Source organism: Oncorhynchus tshawytscha, linkage group LG09, assembly GCF_018296145.1.
Source record: "Oncorhynchus tshawytscha isolate Ot180627B linkage group LG09, Otsh_v2.0, whole genome shotgun sequence".
NCBI classification, from domain to species: Eukaryota; Metazoa; Chordata; class Actinopteri; order Salmoniformes; family Salmonidae; genus Oncorhynchus; species Oncorhynchus tshawytscha.
The window spans coordinates 64,176,240-64,195,891 of NC_056437.1; the positions used below are offsets into that span (position 1 = coordinate 64,176,240).

Below are 19,652 nucleotides of genomic sequence, written 5' to 3' on the forward strand. Positions count from 1 at the left end.
CCAACAAGTGCTCAGCATATGTGGGAACTCCTTCAAAACTGTTGGAAAAGCATTCCTCATGAAGCTGGTTGAGAGAGTGCCAATAGTGTGCAAAGCTGTCATAAAGGCAAAGTGGCTACTTTGAAGAATCTAAAATCTATTTAGATTTGTTCAACACTTGTTTGGTTACTACATGATTCCATATGTGTTATTTCATAGTTTTGATTTCTTCACTATTATTCTACAATGTAGAAAATAGTCAAAATAAAGAAAACACTTGAATGAGTAGGTGTGTCCAAATGTTTGACTGGTACTGTACATGGGATTGGTCTCTGTCCCTTGTTGAGGTCCTGATAGAGGACAGTGTATGTTTGCTCAGTTTGTCCAGCGCTCAATCAATCAGCCCAGGGTATTACTAAAGTATAAATTACACTAGGACACACACACTGCTCTGTCAGTTGTGGGAGGGTGGGTGATTAATGAATTAGATAGCTGGCTTACTGCCCGTCATCTCATAACCATTAAGTGACTCAGCTATACTATATGACCAAAGTATGTGGACACATTCTCGTCAAACATCTAATTCCAATATCATGGAGTTGGTCCCCTCTTTGTTGCTATAACAGCCTCCACTCTTCTGGGAAGGCTTTCCACTAGATGTTGGAACATTGGTGCGGGGACTTGCTTCTATTTAGCTACAAGAGCCCTAGTGAGGTCGGGCACTGATGTTGGGCGATTAGGCCAGGCTCTCAGTCGGCTTTCCAATTCATCCCAAAGGTGTTCTATGGGGTTGAGGTCAGAGCTCCATGAAGGCCAGTCAAGTTCTTCCACACCAATCTCGACAAACCATTTCTACATGGACCCCGCTTTGTACCTGGGTGCATTGTCATGCTGAAACAGGAAAGGACCTTCCCCAAACTGTTGCCACAAAGTTGGAAGCACAGAGTCGTCTAGAATGTTATTGTATATTGTATTGTATGTGTTAAAATGTCCCTTCACTGGAACTAAGGGGCCTAGCCCGAACCACGAAAAAGCCCCAGACCATTACCCCCCTACCTTTTGGCATAATGCATTGGGGCAGGTAGCGTTTTCCTGGCATCCGCCAAAACCATTCATCACTCCAGAGAACGCGTTTCCACCCCTCCAGAGTCCAATGGCGGCGAGCTTTACACCACTCCAGCCGACGCTTGGCATTGTGCATAGAGATCATAGGCTTGTCTGCGGCTGCTCGGCCATGGAAACCCATTTCATTAAGCTCCCAACGAACAGTTCTTGTGCTGACGTTCCTTCCAGAGGCAATTTGGAACTCGGTAGTGAGTGATGCAACCGAGGACAGACTATTTTTATGTGCTTCAGCACTCGGTGGTCCCGTTCTGTGAGCTTGTGTGACCTGCCACTTGTGTGACCTTGCTCCTAGACGTTTCCACCCCCCAATATCAGCGCTTACAGTTGACTAGGGCAGCACCAGCAGGGCAAAGTAACTCGTTGAAAGTAACTGAGCTCTTCAGCCATTCTATTGCCACTTTTTGAAGATTGCATGGCTGTGTGCTCGTTATTATACAGTCGTGGCCAAAGGTTTTGAGAATGACAAATATTAATTTCCACAAAGTTAGCTGATTCAGTGTCTTTAGATATTTTGTCAGATGTTACTATGGAATACTGAAGCATAATTACAAGCATTTCATAAGTGTCAAAGGCTTTTATTGACAATTACATGAAGTTGATGCAAAGAGTCAATATTTGCAGTGTTGACCCTTCTTTTTCAAGACCTCTGTAATTAGCCCTGGCATCAATTAACTTCTGGGCCACATCCTGAATGATGGCAGCCCATTCTCGCATAATCAATGCTTGGAGTTTGTCAGAATTTGTGGGGTTTTGTTTGTCCACCCGCCTCTTGAGGATTGACCACAAGTTCTCAATGGGGTTAAGGTCTGGGGAGTTTCCTGGCCATGGACCCAAAATATCGATGTTTTGTTCCCCGAGCCACTTAGTTATAATTTTTGCCTTATAAGGTATTGTTCTTCACCAAACTTCACCAATAAATCACTCATTTTCTCTGATTCATCAGAGAAAATGACTTTACCCCAGGCCTCAGCAGTCCAATCCCTGTACCTTGTAGAATATCAGTCTGTCCCTGATGTTTTTCCTGGAGAGAAGTTGCTTCTTTGCTGCCCTTCTTGACACCAGGCCATCCTCCAAAAGTCTTCGCCTCACTGTGCGTGCAGATGCACTCACACCTGCCTGCTGCCATTCCTGAGCAAGCTCTGTACTGGTGGTGCCCCGATCCCACAGCTAAATCAACTTTAGGAGACGGTCCTGGCGCTTGCTGGACGTTTTTGGGCGCCCTGAAGCCTTCTTCACAACAATTGAACCGCTCTCCTTGAAGTTCTTGATGATCCGATAAACTGTTGATTTAGGTGCAATCTTACTGGCAGCAATATCCTTGCCCTGTGAAGCTCTTTTTGTGCAAAGCAATGATGACGGCACGTGTTTCCTTGCAGTTAACCATGATTGACAGAGGAAGAACAATGATTCCAAGCACCACCCTGCTTTTGAAGCTTCCAGTCTGTTATTCAAACTCAATCAGCATGACAGAGTGATCTCCAGCCTTGTCCTCGTCAACACTCACACCTGTGTTAACGAGAGAATCACTGACATGATGTCAGCTGGTCCTATTGTGGCAGTGCTGAAATGCAGTGGAAATGTTTTTGGGGGATTCAGTTCATTTGCATGGCGAAGAGGGACTTTGCAATTAATTGCAATCCATCTGATCACTCTTCATAACATTCTGGAGTATATGCTGCAAATTGACATCATACAAACTGAGGCAGCAAACTTTGTGAAAATGTATATTTGTGTCATTCTCAAAACTATTGGCCACGACTGTACACCTGTTAGCAACGGGTGTGGCTGAAAGAGCCCCATCCACTAATTCGAAGGGGTGTCCACATACTTTTGTATATATAGTGTATGTTACCATATAACCCTACTGAGTGATTGAATTTATGGAAGTCTCATGATTTACCATTTTAGTGGCATTGTGGTTAGAATGTTAGTCTTAAAATTGGAAGATTGGGGGTTCGATCCCTTGTCAAATCATACCAAAGACTCTAATAAATGGGACCTGATGCCCCTGCTCTGCACTTAGCATTAAGTAGATGGATTGGGGGTAAGGCTCTGCGACAGAATAGCATCAGAGTGTGTACTTGTACATCAAGCTGCCTCATGCTAAAGAAACAGGAGGCTCTTGCCCTGTGGGTCATTCTAGCTCAGACAAAGCATAATTGTCCAAGGCTTACTTACTTACCTAATTTCATGATGTTATAAGATGCTATACGTTATGAAACTAATATGTCACTCAAGCGTTCATTGACACTAAATGACAACAATGTGAACGTATTTCATTTCAACCTCTTGCTCGTTTACGTCGGGCCTTGTTGCTCTGTCAGTTGCTCGTGAAGTGTCTTTCATAAAGACAATGAGAGAGCTTTGACATAGCAGAGGTGAGGTATGAGGCTGTCGTGTTTATTCATTTCACAGCAGAACGCCTGTCTGGCATTCTATGGAACAATGGTAGAGGAGTCCATGTTCTAGCAGTGCTGCCAGCCCTCACATCAGTTAGATGGAATGTTCTCACCTGTACCGACATCTCTTTGCCACTGATGAACTACACCATAGGCAGAATAACCAATTAGCAATTACTTTATGTAGCCGCACCAATTCACCACAGCTTCTTGATAATCATCCCTTTATTGCGATACTCATTGTCCCCTCCTCCACCTCATCCATTCTTCTCTCTTCCTATTGGTCAGTTCCTGCGCCTGTCGTGTGACACCACCCCTCAGATGGTATACACCCTGATGACAGCCCACTGGGGGGTACCCTCCCCCAACCTGGTGGTTTCTGTGGTGGGGGGTGAGGGGTGCGAGAAAGTCAAGACCTGGGTCAGGGAGGTGCTGAGACAGGGGCTGGTCAGGGCAGCACAGAGCACAGGTGAGACACACATAGACACGGTACCCTGCACCTTAGAGACCGCAGTCCTGTGAACATAGTCATTGAACACCGGTCACTTTAATGTTTACAGATTGTTTTATCCACTTTCTATGCATATACTGTATTCTAGTTATTACTCATCCTATATACAGTAACTAGTGCTATACACTAGATAATAGTACAAATGAAGAAAAACCCTGGAATGAGTAGGTGTGTCCAAACTTTTGACTGCTGCGGTATATAAAAAATTACAAAATAACCGAGGAGGATGGTCCTCCCCTTCGTCCTCTGATATATGTATGTATATACTGTATATATATATATATATATATATATTTCCGGACTCTGACATTGCTTGCTTTGATACTGTATTAACGTTTGGATTATGAGTGTATTGTTTTGTATTGCTAGGTATTACTGCACTGAATCACAAGCATTTCGCTGCACTTGCGATAACATCTGCAAATCTGTATACATGACAAATAAACTTTGATTGATTTGACACACACACACCCAGGTGTCCTGGGTTTGAGGTTGGTCAGTTCGGAATAGGGCACAGGTGAGAATAACGCCCACTCCGTTTAATCTATTTGTTTAATATATCATGAATTCATATATGTTATCCTATTAAGATGAACCACGGAACTGATGATTTTCTGGCAGAAATACTGTACCTAGATTCACTTAGGACAAACAGCATGGTTGTTTTATAGATATGTATATACGATCCTATGACATCAATACATGAGGTATTTACTTTCATAACGTATTGTAGGGACAGAGCGGATCAGGTGGAATTAAAAGTATGTCCGTTCTACCAATTAGAGTTGCATTGCTGTTGTAATTTACTCCCTCCTTCTCTTCCTCCTCCTCTTCCTTCTCATTCTCTTCCTCCTCTGGCTGTATGGGTTAAAAGTTTACAGCACACATGACCATCTAGGCCAGGCAGTTGTTGATTAAAGCAAGGCAAGACAATAAGCAGGTTGTCCATAGAGCATACAATTAGCAGACACAGCAATGGTAAGAGGCCAACCAGTAGAAGAGGATATACTTTGAGTAAGTGTAAATAAGTGCATGTAGTTGAGCATTCAAATGAAGTATTTTAAACAAATCCTTCCTGGGCCTCATTCCAAAAAAATATAATTTATTTGATGTCATCTTTCACTGCCAGTTACATGTTTTCACGGTGCCCTTGACTTATAACCAACAAGCTTATGTTCCTTATCTGTCTATTGTCCATTGTCCATCCTGGTTGCTCAGTCGGTAAGAGTGTGGTGTTTGCTATTCCAAGGTTGTGGGGGTTCAATTCCTGCAGGGGTCACAGTTATGCAATCACTGTACTACAAGTCACTTTGAATAGTGACATCTGCTAAGTGGCATATTATAATTGTGTCATAAAAATTTCTCTCATGCTCTGTCTCACGCCCTCACTTCCCTTTCTTCCCATATCTCTCGCTCCCTCTTTTTTATTTTTCTCCCTCGCTCACTCCCTCTCTTCCTTGTTCCTCTACCTCCCCCCTCTCTCCCAGGGGCGTGGATAGTGACGGGGGGGCTGAGGGAGGGAGTGAGTCATTGTGTTGGGGAAGCAGTGAGGGATCATGCGGCGGCGGCCTCCTCCCTGTCCCAGAAGAAAGTCATCGCTGTGGGCGTGGCCCCCTGGGGGTTGGTGCACAACAGACAGCAGCTCATCAACGCACAGGTACATTTACGCACACGCACACACACACACAATGTTCAATGTATATAGTATTAAGCATGCACGTGACACAGACATAGAAACACACACACACAGGAATGCATCGGAACATGCTACTGTACACTGGCACTATATACAATTATTGCTTTTGTTCACTTTCATCTCTCCCCTCTTTGCTTCTCACTCACTTTCCTAATTTATTTATGTCCCCCTCCTTCTCCTTTTTATCCCTTCTCTCTTTCACTCTATTTCTTTCTCTCTTTCAATAAGATGTCCTTTTAGGTTGAGAAATCCAAAACCACAGGAAATCAAATTAATAACGAGGTATTTTTATTACATGGGATGGGAATCACAATGTCTTCTTCTCTCTCTCTCTCTCTTACTACGTCTCTCTCCCTGTTTCTCTCCCTCTCTCTCTCTACCCTCCTTTCTCTACCCTGATCTCTCTCCCCTCTTCCTTTACCCCTTCTCTCCTCCTCTGATCCCATTCTCTACCCATAATTTTTCTCGCCCACTGCCCTCTCTCTCACACGTTCTCTAACCCAACCTCTCCTCCTCAGGGTAGTTTTCCAGCACGATATTATGTCCAGAACACATCCCGTGACTCGTGCTGCCTGGATAATAACTACCAGGCCTTCCTGCTGGTGGATGATGGGAGTGTAGGCCGGCGGGGAGGGGAGATGGTCTTCAGGGCCAAGATGGAGGACTACATCTCCCACCAACGCACAGGCATCTGGGGTGAGACACAGCCCAGCTAGCACATAACGTTCTGAGAACCATCTGTTTCTAAGAGCTTGGTGAGAGTGTAGTTGTTCTATGATCATTTTGCATTCAACCTTCCTACAACTTTCTGGGAATAATGCAGGATAGTTGCTTGGCATTGGAACATTCTCAGCACATTTAAGGAACTTGACAACAACAAAAAATGTTTCATTCAAATATTTCATTTGCTTCTAAAAGCTCAAACATGATTACATTTCATTTCAATTCTAGGAACATTCTCCAACTGGTTTCACATTGTGAAAGTTCTCGAATAGTTCAAAGAATGTTAAGAAACAATGTTCTTCTGTGGAAATTTCAGTACTTCAGCATAAAGTTTCCTACAGGTTTTCTCGTGGTTTGGATTACGACATGTTCTCAAATTGTTCCGATAACGTTAAGAAAAAAGGTTTTCTGTGGAAATTGCAGAACTTCCACAGAACATTCCACAAAAGTTCCTATGTGGTTAGATTTAATGTCATATTTTTACTATATTCTGGGAACGTTTGAAAAAATTGTGTAACTGAAACAATGTTTTCAGAACTTTCAGAGAATGTAAGGTTCTTGGCAATATTCTGGGAATGTATATATTTTATTATTGTACACATTAACATCAATAATCTCTAAATTCCGTTCTCAGAACATGAAGAAAACTTTTCATAAAAACCACAACACTTTTGCAACTTTCAGAGAACGTTCTAATAATGTTATTTAAAAACATATACATTCTATTCTCAGCGTCAACAATACTCTCTATATCCTCTATCTTGTTAAATGTGTTCAGGTGTGTTGTTAGCATCACCTGATCTTAATGAGTGTTTGTTTCCTTTGAAATGGGGTCTGTTTGAACAGACTAAAATGAACAGCTTTGTATGCATAAAAAAACATAGCATGCTAGCTCCATCCTAGTGCTGCAGTGGTCTAATTCCATGACTAGAAAACAAAATATCATAGGTTTGAATTTCACTGATGCTCGATTACAATAAAAAAAATGTGTTTGAAAGATAATGCCTACGGAAATTAATTTCCATGTTTCTTATCTGTGCTTGGAGTTCAAAAAAGTTCATCCCAAAAAATCTAGCAGTCTTATTGAAACATTCAGTCATAATTTTAAGGAAGTTGTTCAAAAACCTACATATAACCTAGAATTTCCATTCTCAGAGCGTTAATAAAACTTCCCAAGAAAATGTTCTCAGAACCTCCCTACAACCTAAAAATAAACTTTCACAGAACAGGCTAAATTGTCACTTCTGTTCTCGGAATGTTTAAAAAATGTTTTGGCGGTCAGATACCTATGGCTTCGTTCCCACAACCAATGTGAAACCAAAAACATACGTTCCCACAACTTCCAAGGAACCAAATGTGATAGCTGTGTGTACAATAATAAATCACCCTGTGTGCAATAATATTGTTTAACCTGATTTTTGAATGACTACCTCATCTCTGTACCCCACACATACAATTATCTGTAAGGTCCCTGGCGAGCAGTGAATTTCAAACACAGATTCAACCACTATTGGTAGATGGGGGGGAAGCAGACATTAAATATCCAGTCACTAGATACAGGTGTCCTTCCTAAATTAAATTGCTGGAGAGGAACGAAACCGCTCAGGGATTTCACCATGAGGCCAATGGTGACTTTAGAAGAGTTACAGAGTTTATTAATGACTGTGATGGGAGAAAACAGGATAGAGCAACAACATTCTAGTTACTCCACAATACTAACCTAATTGACAGAGTGAAAAGGAAGCCTGTACAGATACAAATATTCCTAAACACCTATTCTGTTTGCAACAAGGCACTAAAGTAATACTGCAAAAAATGTGGCTGTTTGGGGCAAATCCAATACAACACATCATGTTCAAGCATAGTGGTATGGGTATTCTTGTAATCATTAAGGACTGGGGAGTTTTTCAGGATAAATCATGATGAAATACAGCTAATTACAGGCAACATTATGGAGGAAAACCTGGCTCAGTCGTCTTTCTACCAGACACTTGGAGATGAATTCACCTTTCAGCAGGACAATAACCTAAAACACAAGGACAAGGCTTACCAAGAATACAATGAATGTTCCTGAGGGGCCGAGTTACAGTTTTGACTTAAATCTACCTGAAAATGGTTATCTAGCAATGATCAACAACCAATTTGACAGACCTTGAAGAACTTTGAAAAGAATAATGGACAAATGTTGCACAATCCTGGTGTGGAAAGCTCTTAGAGACTTACCCAGAAAGAATCACAGCTGTAATCGCTACTCACAGCTGTAAGGTGCTTCTACAAAGTATTGACTCAGGGGAGTGAATACTTATGTAAATGAGATACTGTATGCCAAGTATGCTTGATAAATAGGGGAAATCAGCACACAAGCAATAATGGCATTATAGTGAATATACATGTCAATATGACAGCAGTCAAAAATAATAAATTATCAGTTGGAGCAAGCCCATGTCACATAAACAATGAAAGCTGGTGATTGCGTTGCTGATTTGTTTTTTTACTTGAGATGTAGGGCCGGCTCTCTCACTGGTGACATTTTGTGCTAATAATCGGTCTGTAGCATTGTCACCAGCTTGTTCTATCCAAACAGTGTTTTCCTTTCATTTGGTGGTGGTGCAAGCACCTGCTCAGTGCCCACCATTCTGTCATTATTTTGCGGTTAGGCCTCGGAGCTGTAGGTTCAAGCTGAGGCTCAGAATCAGAAGAATAGTCATCAGAGATGTCATCATAATTAATTTCTTCCCCACCATCTTGAGTCATTTCCATTCAGATTTTGTAGCAACGCTAACGCAGCATGTGTATCCATTCATCTTGGTCTTCTTACCATTGCAAATTATGCACGTTCTCACTGTGTACTCCAAGTAGGCCAGAGGAGACTATAAAACTGTTTGGATTCGGTGGATATGTAAGTGGGTAGGCTACATATCATTTTGAGATTATAATAGAATGAATCAATACAATAGAATGGCCCTACCCTACATAATAATGTGTATTTTGTTTCCCCTCGCTCATCAATTCAATTCAGTTTGCTTTATTGGCATGACGTAACAATGTACATATTGCCAAAGCTTACTTTGGATACTTATAATATTAAAATAATAAGAATCAAAGTTGTCGATGGGACATCAGTAACAACAATAATCAAGGGTCAAAATAACCATACATTGAACAAAAGCAATAAGCATACAGTAGAGGACATGTGCAGGTTGATTGGTCTGTCACACTGTCCCTCATTTTATGGCAGGCAGCAACTCACCCATTCTCTCCCTTTCTCCCCATCATGCTTTACATTTATTTAATCTGAAATTAGTTTCGGTATAGTTTAGGTTCAGTTTCGAGGCAATTACCAAGGTGATTATCAATAAGGTACGGCACCTTCAACTATCAATATTTTAATATTTTATTTGGATGGGCAAGGAGTCCCGCCCATAACGCCAGCCCTGCTTTGCTAGCATTTGGTTAATATGACTAGTTTAATGTAATTCAGTGACACTTGTTTGTGTAACTTTTTTGTATCGCTAATATTTGGTGGGTTATTTATATATTTCAGTAAGAAAGACTAACATTAACAATGCATAACAATTAATCCAAAGTTGAACTCATCTGGTGAGCAAACCATGGAAGTTTCTGTTGTTGACATCAACACTATAAATACTTGGCAATATTCTCTTTTATTTTGTCATTGAGATCCGTTGGTACACATATTAAAATTCGATCGACACAGATGATTGGCATGGTCTCTCTAAAAGGCGCAAGGATGACTTATCGTGAAGTGTTAAATTGTGTTTTTATTTTTTTGTAAGGAACTAACTTGTAAAAATACATAGTCTTATATTGGTTGGAATCCAGGCTGCATCACATCCGGCCGTGATTGGGAGTCCCATAGCGCGGTGCACAATTGGCTCAGCGTCGTCCGGGTTTGGCCGTGGTAGGCCGTCATTGTAAATAAGAATTTGTTCTTAAACGGACTTGCCTAGTTAAATGAAGGTTAAAAAAAAAATATATATTCTTCTATGAGTAGTAAATCATGAAATATTCACACATTGACATTCATGTGATGGACATTAACAATGAGATCAATAACATTCACAATCTGATCACGTTTACGTGCACACTAATAATTAGATATTAAACTGAGTATGGCATTAGTCCTGTAAACTCCTTACTCTGCTCATCTAATTCCGCGCACGGTCATAATCAAAGTAAGCATAAACTGATACGTCTGGTCCTCTGAGCAATCTTTAGAATTATTGGGGATATGGAAACGCCTCACTCAGTCATAGCGGTGTATTTGATCTGTGCATGCTAGCCACGAGCAGCTCAAATTGAATTATTTTGCGCGAGTGAAGGGAGTTCGGAAATATTGAAAGTATGCATCTTAGAAATAGTTTTTTACATATAAACTTTATATGTTCGAACTCGGAATCAAATATGCTTCACAAAAATAACATGGTTGCTGTGGTAGAACATTTATTTTGAATGCAGATGTTTTGTATTTTTTCAAAATCCGTCAGGTTGCCTGATTTCAGATGTGTCCGAGTAAACAGGATTATAGGGGAAATCGTTCTTCTTGCAAGGCACGTAAACGTCAACTCAAACTATTATTAATCTGACTATTCACAATAATCATATTATTGTGTGTATGTAACCTTACTGAATATTGCAAAAGACTTGACAATAATTTGATACATTCGCAGTCTTCCATGATGCTTGTGGAAATACATATTCTTATAAATATTCTTATAAGTAGTAAATCATGAAACATTGATGGACATTGACTATGACATCTGATCAATGATTCAAGACTTAAAAAATGGATTTGATGGACTTCTCCCATTTGTCCTACACCCCTTCCCTGTACCTGTTTTCCAGGCAGTGGCAGTATAGATGTCCCTGTATTGTGTATGCTCATCTCAGGGGACGCTGCCATGCTGGAGGTAAGCTATGGCAACATCACTATCATCACTATGACTTGCTTTACTTTTCATGACATTACTAGGCCTATAGTACATTACTCATTACTCTCATCCTCTTTCTCTCTCCTTCCGTTTTGAATTTCCCTTTCCCTCTTATCTCTCCTTCTTTCACTTTCTCTCACTCTCTTCTGCTTTTCGCCCTCCCTCCCTCTCTCCCTCAGAGGGTGGATCTCTCTCTGAAGAAGGCTACTCCCTGGCTGGTGTTGAATGGTTCTGGTCCAGCGGCAGACCTTATCTGTGAGCTGCTGGATGCACTGTCAGCCGGGCCCATGAGCCCCCCCTCTCCCCAGCCAGAGGCTGAGGGGAGCAAGAGCCCCAGTGCGGAACTGCGTGACAGGGCCCGTGAGAGGGTCCGGAGGCACTTTACTGCCGAGGCAGACCTGGAGAAGCTGGTGGACAGGGTGAGTGGGGGCAGGATGGGCTGGGATGTGTGTGTGGACGGGGAGGTGTGTGTGTGTGTGTCAGGGAGATCCTTCAAGATTGACTTCGAAATTGGAGGTATAGCTATGCACTGAGGACATCAGGAAATCCCTTCAAAACCGGCCAGTAGGGGCAACAGTGAGCACTATTACCATCAAGTAGTCTTGAGGTTTTTTTTAGGGCATTGTGGCCGGGGATAGCAGATGTGCATAATCCTGGGATAGTAGATGGAAATATTCCCATGACTGTGGATCAGAAGGTTGTGTGTTTGATCCCAGTGGTGGGCACTGTTTCTGTTTTAACCCAATCCCAAACCTTAACCCTTACCATTTCCATTCGGAATGAGTGTCTAAACTTAACCATTAACTTAGAAATTTTACTTCTGGAGAAATGGAATGATACAGAGCAGTAGGAGCAAACCAGGGTGTCAAAAACACTTGGATAAACATTTCATTCTGCAGTGCGACTGTGAGAGCTTGCTGGTGTGTGGATGGGTGTGTTTGTGTGTGTGTCTGGCCGATGTGAAATGGCCAGCTAGTTAGCGATGCGCTAGTAGCGTTCAATTGGTGATGTCACCCGCTCTGAGGCATAGAATTAGTTGTTTCCGTTGACTTTTGTGGAGCGATAAGTAACGTTGCTTCTTGGGTGGCAATTGCTGATGAGTTCAGAGGGTCCTGGGTTCAAGCTTGGTTTGGATAAGGAGAGGGACGGAAGTACTGCTACGTGTGTGTCTGTGAGAGAGAAAGCAAGTTTATGTAAGTGAGCACATAACCTTACTCCTTTTCTTTCTTCTTTACCCTTCTCTCTCTATACCTCCCTCCTCTCTCTCACCAGGCTCTGAGTATCTACCAGAACAGAGATCTGATCACAGTGTTCCACGGAGAGCAGGAGAGTTCTGATGATTTTGACACAGTGCTACTCAAGGCTCTCGTCAGAGGTAGAAGTGTGTGTGTGTGTATGCGCGTGCGTGCATGCATGCATTCTTCCGTCTGCATGTCTATTTGTGTCTGTGCCCGTGTGTGTATGGTGTGTGTGTGTGCGTTTGCTATCTGTTGACAGATATGTTAAACATGATCCTGGTCAAACTACTCATTCATTCTATGTATTTGTCAGCCAGTAAACGTGTGTCCAGCGATGCCAGTGAGTACACAGAGGAGCTGAAGCTAGCAGTAGCCTGGAACAGGGTGGACATCGCTAAGAGTGAACTCTTCAACGGAGGCATCCAATGGCAGGTGAACTGCTCCTCACTATCACCATTGTTAAACAGCATTAAAAAAAAAGTTATGTTATTTAGTTGACAGGGCATTTATCAGACTGTATGTTTTCAATATCTCTGTATCGGATAATATTAGGAAAATAAGGAACAATACAGAGAAGATAGGCTTGTTGGAAATCAGAACAATTTAGAAAATGTTCAATTTGTGGAGCGTTTCTTATTTTTATCACTCCGTACGATAGTATTGTTTTAATTTTGACAGACAGACGGATAGAGAGAGAGAGACAGAGACACAATTTTCTTTTAGATCGATCGACAAATGGATATGTTTTGAAAAACATCCTCCCGCAGTATGAGGACCTAGAGGATTCCATGACGGACGCGCTGATCAACGACAAGCCCCAGTTCGTGCGTCTCTTCACCGAGAATGGCCTCAACATCCTGGACTACCTGACATACCGGCGTCTGGAGGGCCTGTACCGCTCGCTTTCCGACAGCTCTCTGGCCTACACGCTGCTCCAGCGCCGCCTCACAGAGAGGCAGGGCTTGGCCGGGTCTCTGCCCACCGTCCCCTGCTCTCTGGACAGGGCCTCGCTCCTCAAGAGCCCCATATCAGAACCCTCGTCGGCCAAAGAGCTCAGCTTGTATGAGGTGAGGAGGGGTTGCACTTTAGTTTATCGTAGTGGCTGCAGGTGTGACTTTTACCAGACCTTTTCGTCTCCAGACTAAAGAAGCTTCTGCGCATGTGTGGATAACGTTCTGCGCACGTGTTTATTCTCTACTTTACGAACAGTCTCTGCTCTACTCATAGAGAACAGGCTACTCTGGCAAATGCTGCTTGTTTAATAAAGTTAGATCATAGCTGAATCGAAGTCTGCAAGATCACATAATGATGGTATTCTACGCAACAGAACTGAATACAATGGCATGGTATTACGTTACTGTAAGACAAAAACACCACAGCATTTTCAGCATTTTCATGTGGCCAAGACTAAACAGCGTGCACCACTAGGAAAAATACACAGGTAGGCGATGCTACTGTACAAATCCCCAGGAAACTGATTGAGATCAAATGATTGGGATGCCTAAAACTTGAAAAATTATCATTCATGATTGGCAGTGAGAAATGTGAATGAAAGGAGACCACAAAATGTGTGGGTAAAGTAGAGGTCAAGAAACACATGTGCAGAACGTGATCCACACATGCACAGAAACTTCCTAATCTTTAGTAGGGAGGAAAAGTGCTTTTTGCTGATTGTAGTATATACTGTAGTGTTTTAGTTTTATTAACTTTGACATAGAAGTGGAGATTCCTCTCCTTGAGGAAACCTAGTGGAGAAATACTAAAATAGCACGTTTTCCATAACCTAAAAGAGCAAATTTTCCATAATCTGAACAGACAGTTCAGCTATTCTGCTATTTTCTATAACCTGTAGGGAACACAATATATTGTCTATACTTGGAATTTAGTTTCTCACTTATGGTTGGCACAAATTGGGATATGGTGGAGGGGAATAGGCAGGGTATATGCTAATTAAATACGGTAATATTTACTATAGTTAGAAAAGTGTAATGTTTTTACTGACTGTAGGGATTTCGCAGACATTACTGCTGTAAATATTCTACAGTATGCTACAGTGTACTACACATGATCGGGGGGTACTACCGTGTGTTGTATAGTATACTACATCATTCTATAGAAAGTATTGTAGTATTCTATAGTATTTTCTCATGTGGGTAGTCATTTCAGTTCTTATGTGACTTACTCTCGCCTCTCCCTTCAGATGTCAAGGCTTCTATGGGACATCCTGGGAGATGTGTGTGAGCCCTTCTACTACAGCCCTCTGAAGTTGGACCAGAGCACCAGCACCAGGAGAGCACTGAAGGTAGTGGTTGCATTCCAAATGACACTTTCTCCCCTATATATAAGTAGTGCACTACTTTTGACCAGGGCCCTGGTCAGAATAAGGGAAAGGGGATACCTAGTCAGTTGCACAACTGAATGCATTCAACTAAAATGTGTCTTGCGCATTTAACCCAACCCCTCTAAATCAGAGAGCTGTGTGGGGCTGCAGTTGTTGTTGGGGGTTAACTGCCTTGCTCATCAGCAGATTTTTCCACTTTGCTGGCTCAGGGATTCGAACCAGCAACCTTTCGGTTATTGGCCCAACGCTCTTAACTACTAGGGTACCTGCCCAGTAGTGAACTATATAGGGGATAGGTGTCATTTAGGAGGCAGCTAGTGTTTGTAGTAGTATCCCCTCACACCACTGTTCTACATAGACATGAATTACAAATGCCTTTGTTCTCAATGATACGGTACAGTGATGCAAGTGATAGTGTAGACTCCACCAATATAGTTTAATAATCAATGTTACTATGGTAATACCACTGCATTACTGGCCATAGAATGTAACTGTGACTACTTCACTCTCTCCCTCTCCTTTACCCCGTCCCCCTCTTTATGTCCCTATTCCCCCTCTATCCTCCCTCTCAGCACATGAAAAAGTTGTTGCTGGAGGAGTGTACATACAAGGAGCAGCGCTGTCTCTCTCCCTGGGCCTCTCTGTTCATCTGGGCCGTGCTGCAGAACCGCAGCGAGATGGCCGTCTACTTCTGGGAGATGGTAATTTATTAAATAACAATTTAATTTAACCTCAGTTAAGAACAAATTCTTATTTACAATGACACGGCCTACCCCGGCCAAACCCTAACCCAGACGACGCTGGGCCAATTGTGCACCGCCCTATGGGACTCCCAATCACGGCCGGTTGTGATACAGCCTGGAATCGAACCAGGGTCTGTGGTGACGCCTCTAGCACTGAGATGCAGTGCCTTAGGCCACTCTGGAGTGGTCTGACCAGGTGAGTCAGTTAAGAATATATGGGACCAGGCAGGTGTAATGACAGTGTTAAACAATGTGCGCACTCAACAATCTAATCTGTAGAAAATGGCATGGACTCCAAAGGCCATTCATTAAAGGTAGACTCAGTGAAATGACGTTGCCATGAGCAGCACCACAGATATTTTGATGAGCATGATGCAAAACCCCTCACACAGTCACACAGAGTATCTGTGCATGTGCAGGGGTTCGCTTCATGCTGCTACAACGTGGTAGCTACCAGACCAAAAGAGTGGAGTGGTTTAGCCTCGCGCTTCTTAGTTGTTGTGGAAATTGACCCCCTACTGCTTACTTTGCATCTGCATCATCTTGCTGAGTCTATCTTTAATTTACCAATGTACAATGCTTCTCTCTCTCTTTCTCTCTCTTCCCCACTCCCCTCCAGGCAGGGGAGTCTGTCCTCAGTGCTCTGGCAGGCTGTAAGATTCTGAGGGAGCTGTCTAAGCTGGAGAGTGAGACGGAGACCAAGCTCTCTATGAAGGAGCTGGCCCAGAAGTTTGAGAACTTGGCCCTTGGTGGGTTAGCCTTATCCTGGCTGTGTGTTTGTACTGTGAGGATGTCATTGTAGTGGTTATCAACTCTGTTATGCATACATGTGAGCAGCTTGTATTTTCTGAGTGAAGGTTACCCCATAATGCCTTGTAGCAGTTCTGCATCAGACCGCAAGGGACCACCTGTTCTGAAAGTCTGCTGAATGGCATCCCAGTATGAGACCATTTGCAATACTTTCACACCTTTAAGATGAGGACTAAAGCAAACCTATCCAGACTTCTAATGGGAAACTTAATTTGACAACCTTTGACCCATTTCCTCTCTCTCTAGAAGTCTTCAGTGAGTGAGTGTTAACCCTTTAATCCCTTTAATCATCTCTCTAGATGTGTTCAGTGAGTGCTACCAGAGCAGTGAAAGACGCTCCTTCACCCTCCTTATAAGGAAGTCTCCTGTGTGGGGCGGAGCTACCTGTCTGCAGATGGCCACTGCAGCTGACGCCCGCCTCTTCTTCAGCCATGACGGCGTGCAGGTCCGTACTAAACCCAGGGGTCAGGGGTCAAGGCGTGTGTGTGTGTGTAGCTGAATCCCCTTCCCCTCGCCCCTCCGTCTTCCATTTGCGCATTCACACACGTCTCCTCCGTATACATACAGCAAATTCTCCAGTAAAAAAGGCTTGGTTGTTGCATTCATTCATTTTCAGTTCTATGGACTTCACCAAGTGAGATCCTAATCGAATATGTTATCATAAAGTAGGCCTTATTTTGAGGGCCTAGTTTCAAATCAAATCAAATTTATTTATATAGCCCTTCGTACATCAGCTGATATCTCAAAGTGCTGTACAGAAACCCAGCCTAAAACCCCAAACAGCAAGCAGTGCAGGTGTAGAAGCACGGTGGCTAGGAAAAACTCCCTAGAAAGGCCAAAACCTAGGAAGAAACCTAGAGAGGAACCAGACTATGTGGGGTGGCCAGTCCTCTTCTGGCTGTGCCGGGTGGAGATTATAACAGAACATGGCCAAGATGTTCAAATGTTCATAAATGACCAGCATGGTCGAATAATAATAAGGCAGAACAGTTTAAACTGGAGCAGCAGCATGGCCAGGTGGACTGGGGACAGCAAGGAGTCATCATGTCAGGTAGTCCTGGGGCATGGTCCTAGGGCTCAGGTCAGTTGAAACTGGAGCAGCAGCATGGCCAGGTGGACTGGGGACAGCAAGGAGTCATCATGTCAGGTAGTCCTGGGGCATGGTCCTAGGGCTCAGGTCCTCCGAGAGAGAGAAAGAAAGAGAGAAGGAGAGAATTAGATTCACACAGGACACCGAATAGGACAGGAGAAGTACTCCAGATATAACAAACTGACCCTAGCCCCCCGACACATAAACTACTGCAGCATAAATACTGGAGGCTGAGACAGGAGGGGTCAGGAGACACTGTGGCCCCATCCGAGGACACCCCGGACAGGGCCAAACAGGAAGGATATAACCCCACCCACTTTGCCAAAGCACAGCCCCCACACCACTAAAGGGATATCTTCAACCACCAACTTACCATCCTGAGACAAGGCTGAGTATAGCCCACAAAGATCTCCGCCACGGCACAACCCAATGGGGGGGCGCCAACCCAGACAGGATGACCACAACAGTGAATCAACCCACTCAGGTGACGCACCCCTTCCAGGGATGGCATGAGAAAGCCCCAGTAAGCCAGTGACTCAGCCCCTGTAATAGGGTTAGAGGCAGAGAATCCCAGTGGAAAGAGGGGAACCGGCCAGGCAGAGACAGCAAGGGCGGTTCGTTGCTCCAGAGCCTTTCCGTTCACCTTCCCACTCCTGGGCCAGACTACACTCAATCATATGACCCACTGAAGAGATGAGTCTTTAGTAAAGACTTAAAGGTTGAGACCGAGTTTGCGTCTCTGACATGGGTAGGCAGACCGTTCCATAAAAATGGAGCTCTATAGGAGAAAGCCCTGCCTCCAGCTGTTTGCTTAGAAATTCTAGGGACAATTAGGAGGCCTGCGTCTTGTGACCGTAGCGTACGTGTAGGTATGTACGGCCGGACCAAATCAGAGAGATAGGTAGGAGCAAGCCCATGTAATGCTTTGTAGGTTAGCAGTAAAACCTTGAAATCAGCCCTTGCTTTGACAGGAAGCCAGTGTAGAGAGGCTAGCACTGGAGTAATATGATCACATTTTTTGGTTCTAGTCAGGATTCTAGCAGCCGTATTGAGCACTAACTGAAGTTTATTTAGTGCTTTATCCGGGTAGCCGGAAAGTAGAGCATTGCAGTAATCTAACCTAGAAGTGACAAAAGCATGGATTAATTTTTCTGCATCATTTTTGGACAGAAAGTTTCTGATTTTTGCAATGTTACGTAGATGGAAAAAAGCTGTCCTTGAAACGGTCTTGATATGTTCTTCAAAAGAGAGATCAGGGTCCAGAGTAACGCCACGGTCCTTCACAGTTTTATTTGAGACGACTGTACAACCATCAAGATTAATTGTCAGATTCAACAGAAGATCTCTTTGTTTCTTGGGACCTAGAACAAGCATCTCTGTTTTGTCCGAGTTTAATAGTAGAAAGTTTGCAGCCATCCACTTCCTTATGTCTGAAACACATGCTTCTAGCGAGGGCAATTTTGGGGCTTCACCATGTTTCATTGAAATGTACAGCTGTGTGTCATCTGCATAGCAGTGAAAGTTAACATTATGTTTTCGAATAACATCCCCAAGAGGTAAAATATATAGTGAAAACAATAGTGGTCCTAAAACGGAACCTTGAGGAACACCGAAATTTACAGTTGATTTGTCAGAGGACAAACCATTCACAGAGACAAACTGATATCTTTCCGACAGATAAGATCTAAACCAGGCCAGAACTTGTCCGTGTAGACCAATTTGGGTTTCCAATCTCTCCAAAAGAATGTGGTGAACGATGGTATCAAAAGCAGCACTAAGGTCTAGGAGCACGAGGACAGATGCAGAGCCTCGGTCCGATGCCATTAAAATGTCATTTACCACCTTCACAAGTGCCGTCTCAGTGCTATGATGGGGTCTAAAACCAGACTGAAGCATTTCGTATACATTGTTTGTCTTCAGGAAGGCAGTGAGTTGCTGCGCAACAGCCTTCTCTAAAATGTTTGAGAGGAATGGAAGATTCGATATAGGCCGATAGTTTTTTATATTTTCTAGGTCAAGGTTTGGCTTTTTCAAGAGAGGCTTTA

At 43.1% G+C, this 19,652-nt stretch overlaps 1 protein-coding gene across 2 annotated transcripts in view; it reads left to right on the forward strand.

Annotated features, from left to right (window-relative positions):
- Positions 1-19,652, forward strand: part of LOC112251528 (transient receptor potential cation channel subfamily M member 4) — an 88,639-nt gene that overhangs the window by 44,838 nt on the left and 24,149 nt on the right. For both annotated transcript variants that reach the window (XM_024422515.1, XM_024422520.1), the window contains exons 4-15: positions 3,792-3,972; positions 5,502-5,671; positions 6,229-6,406; positions 11,300-11,364; positions 11,565-11,804; positions 12,658-12,760; positions 12,937-13,055; positions 13,391-13,690; positions 14,824-14,925; positions 15,537-15,665; positions 16,327-16,456; positions 16,817-16,962. In XM_024422515.1, the coding sequence (XP_024278283.1) occupies positions 3,792-3,972; positions 5,502-5,671; positions 6,229-6,406; positions 11,300-11,364; positions 11,565-11,804; positions 12,658-12,760; positions 12,937-13,055; positions 13,391-13,690; positions 14,824-14,925; positions 15,537-15,665; positions 16,327-16,456; positions 16,817-16,962 (1,863 nt within the window). The remainder of the gene's footprint in view (positions 1-3,791; positions 3,973-5,501; positions 5,672-6,228; positions 6,407-11,299; positions 11,365-11,564; positions 11,805-12,657; positions 12,761-12,936; positions 13,056-13,390; positions 13,691-14,823; positions 14,926-15,536; positions 15,666-16,326; positions 16,457-16,816; positions 16,963-19,652) is intronic.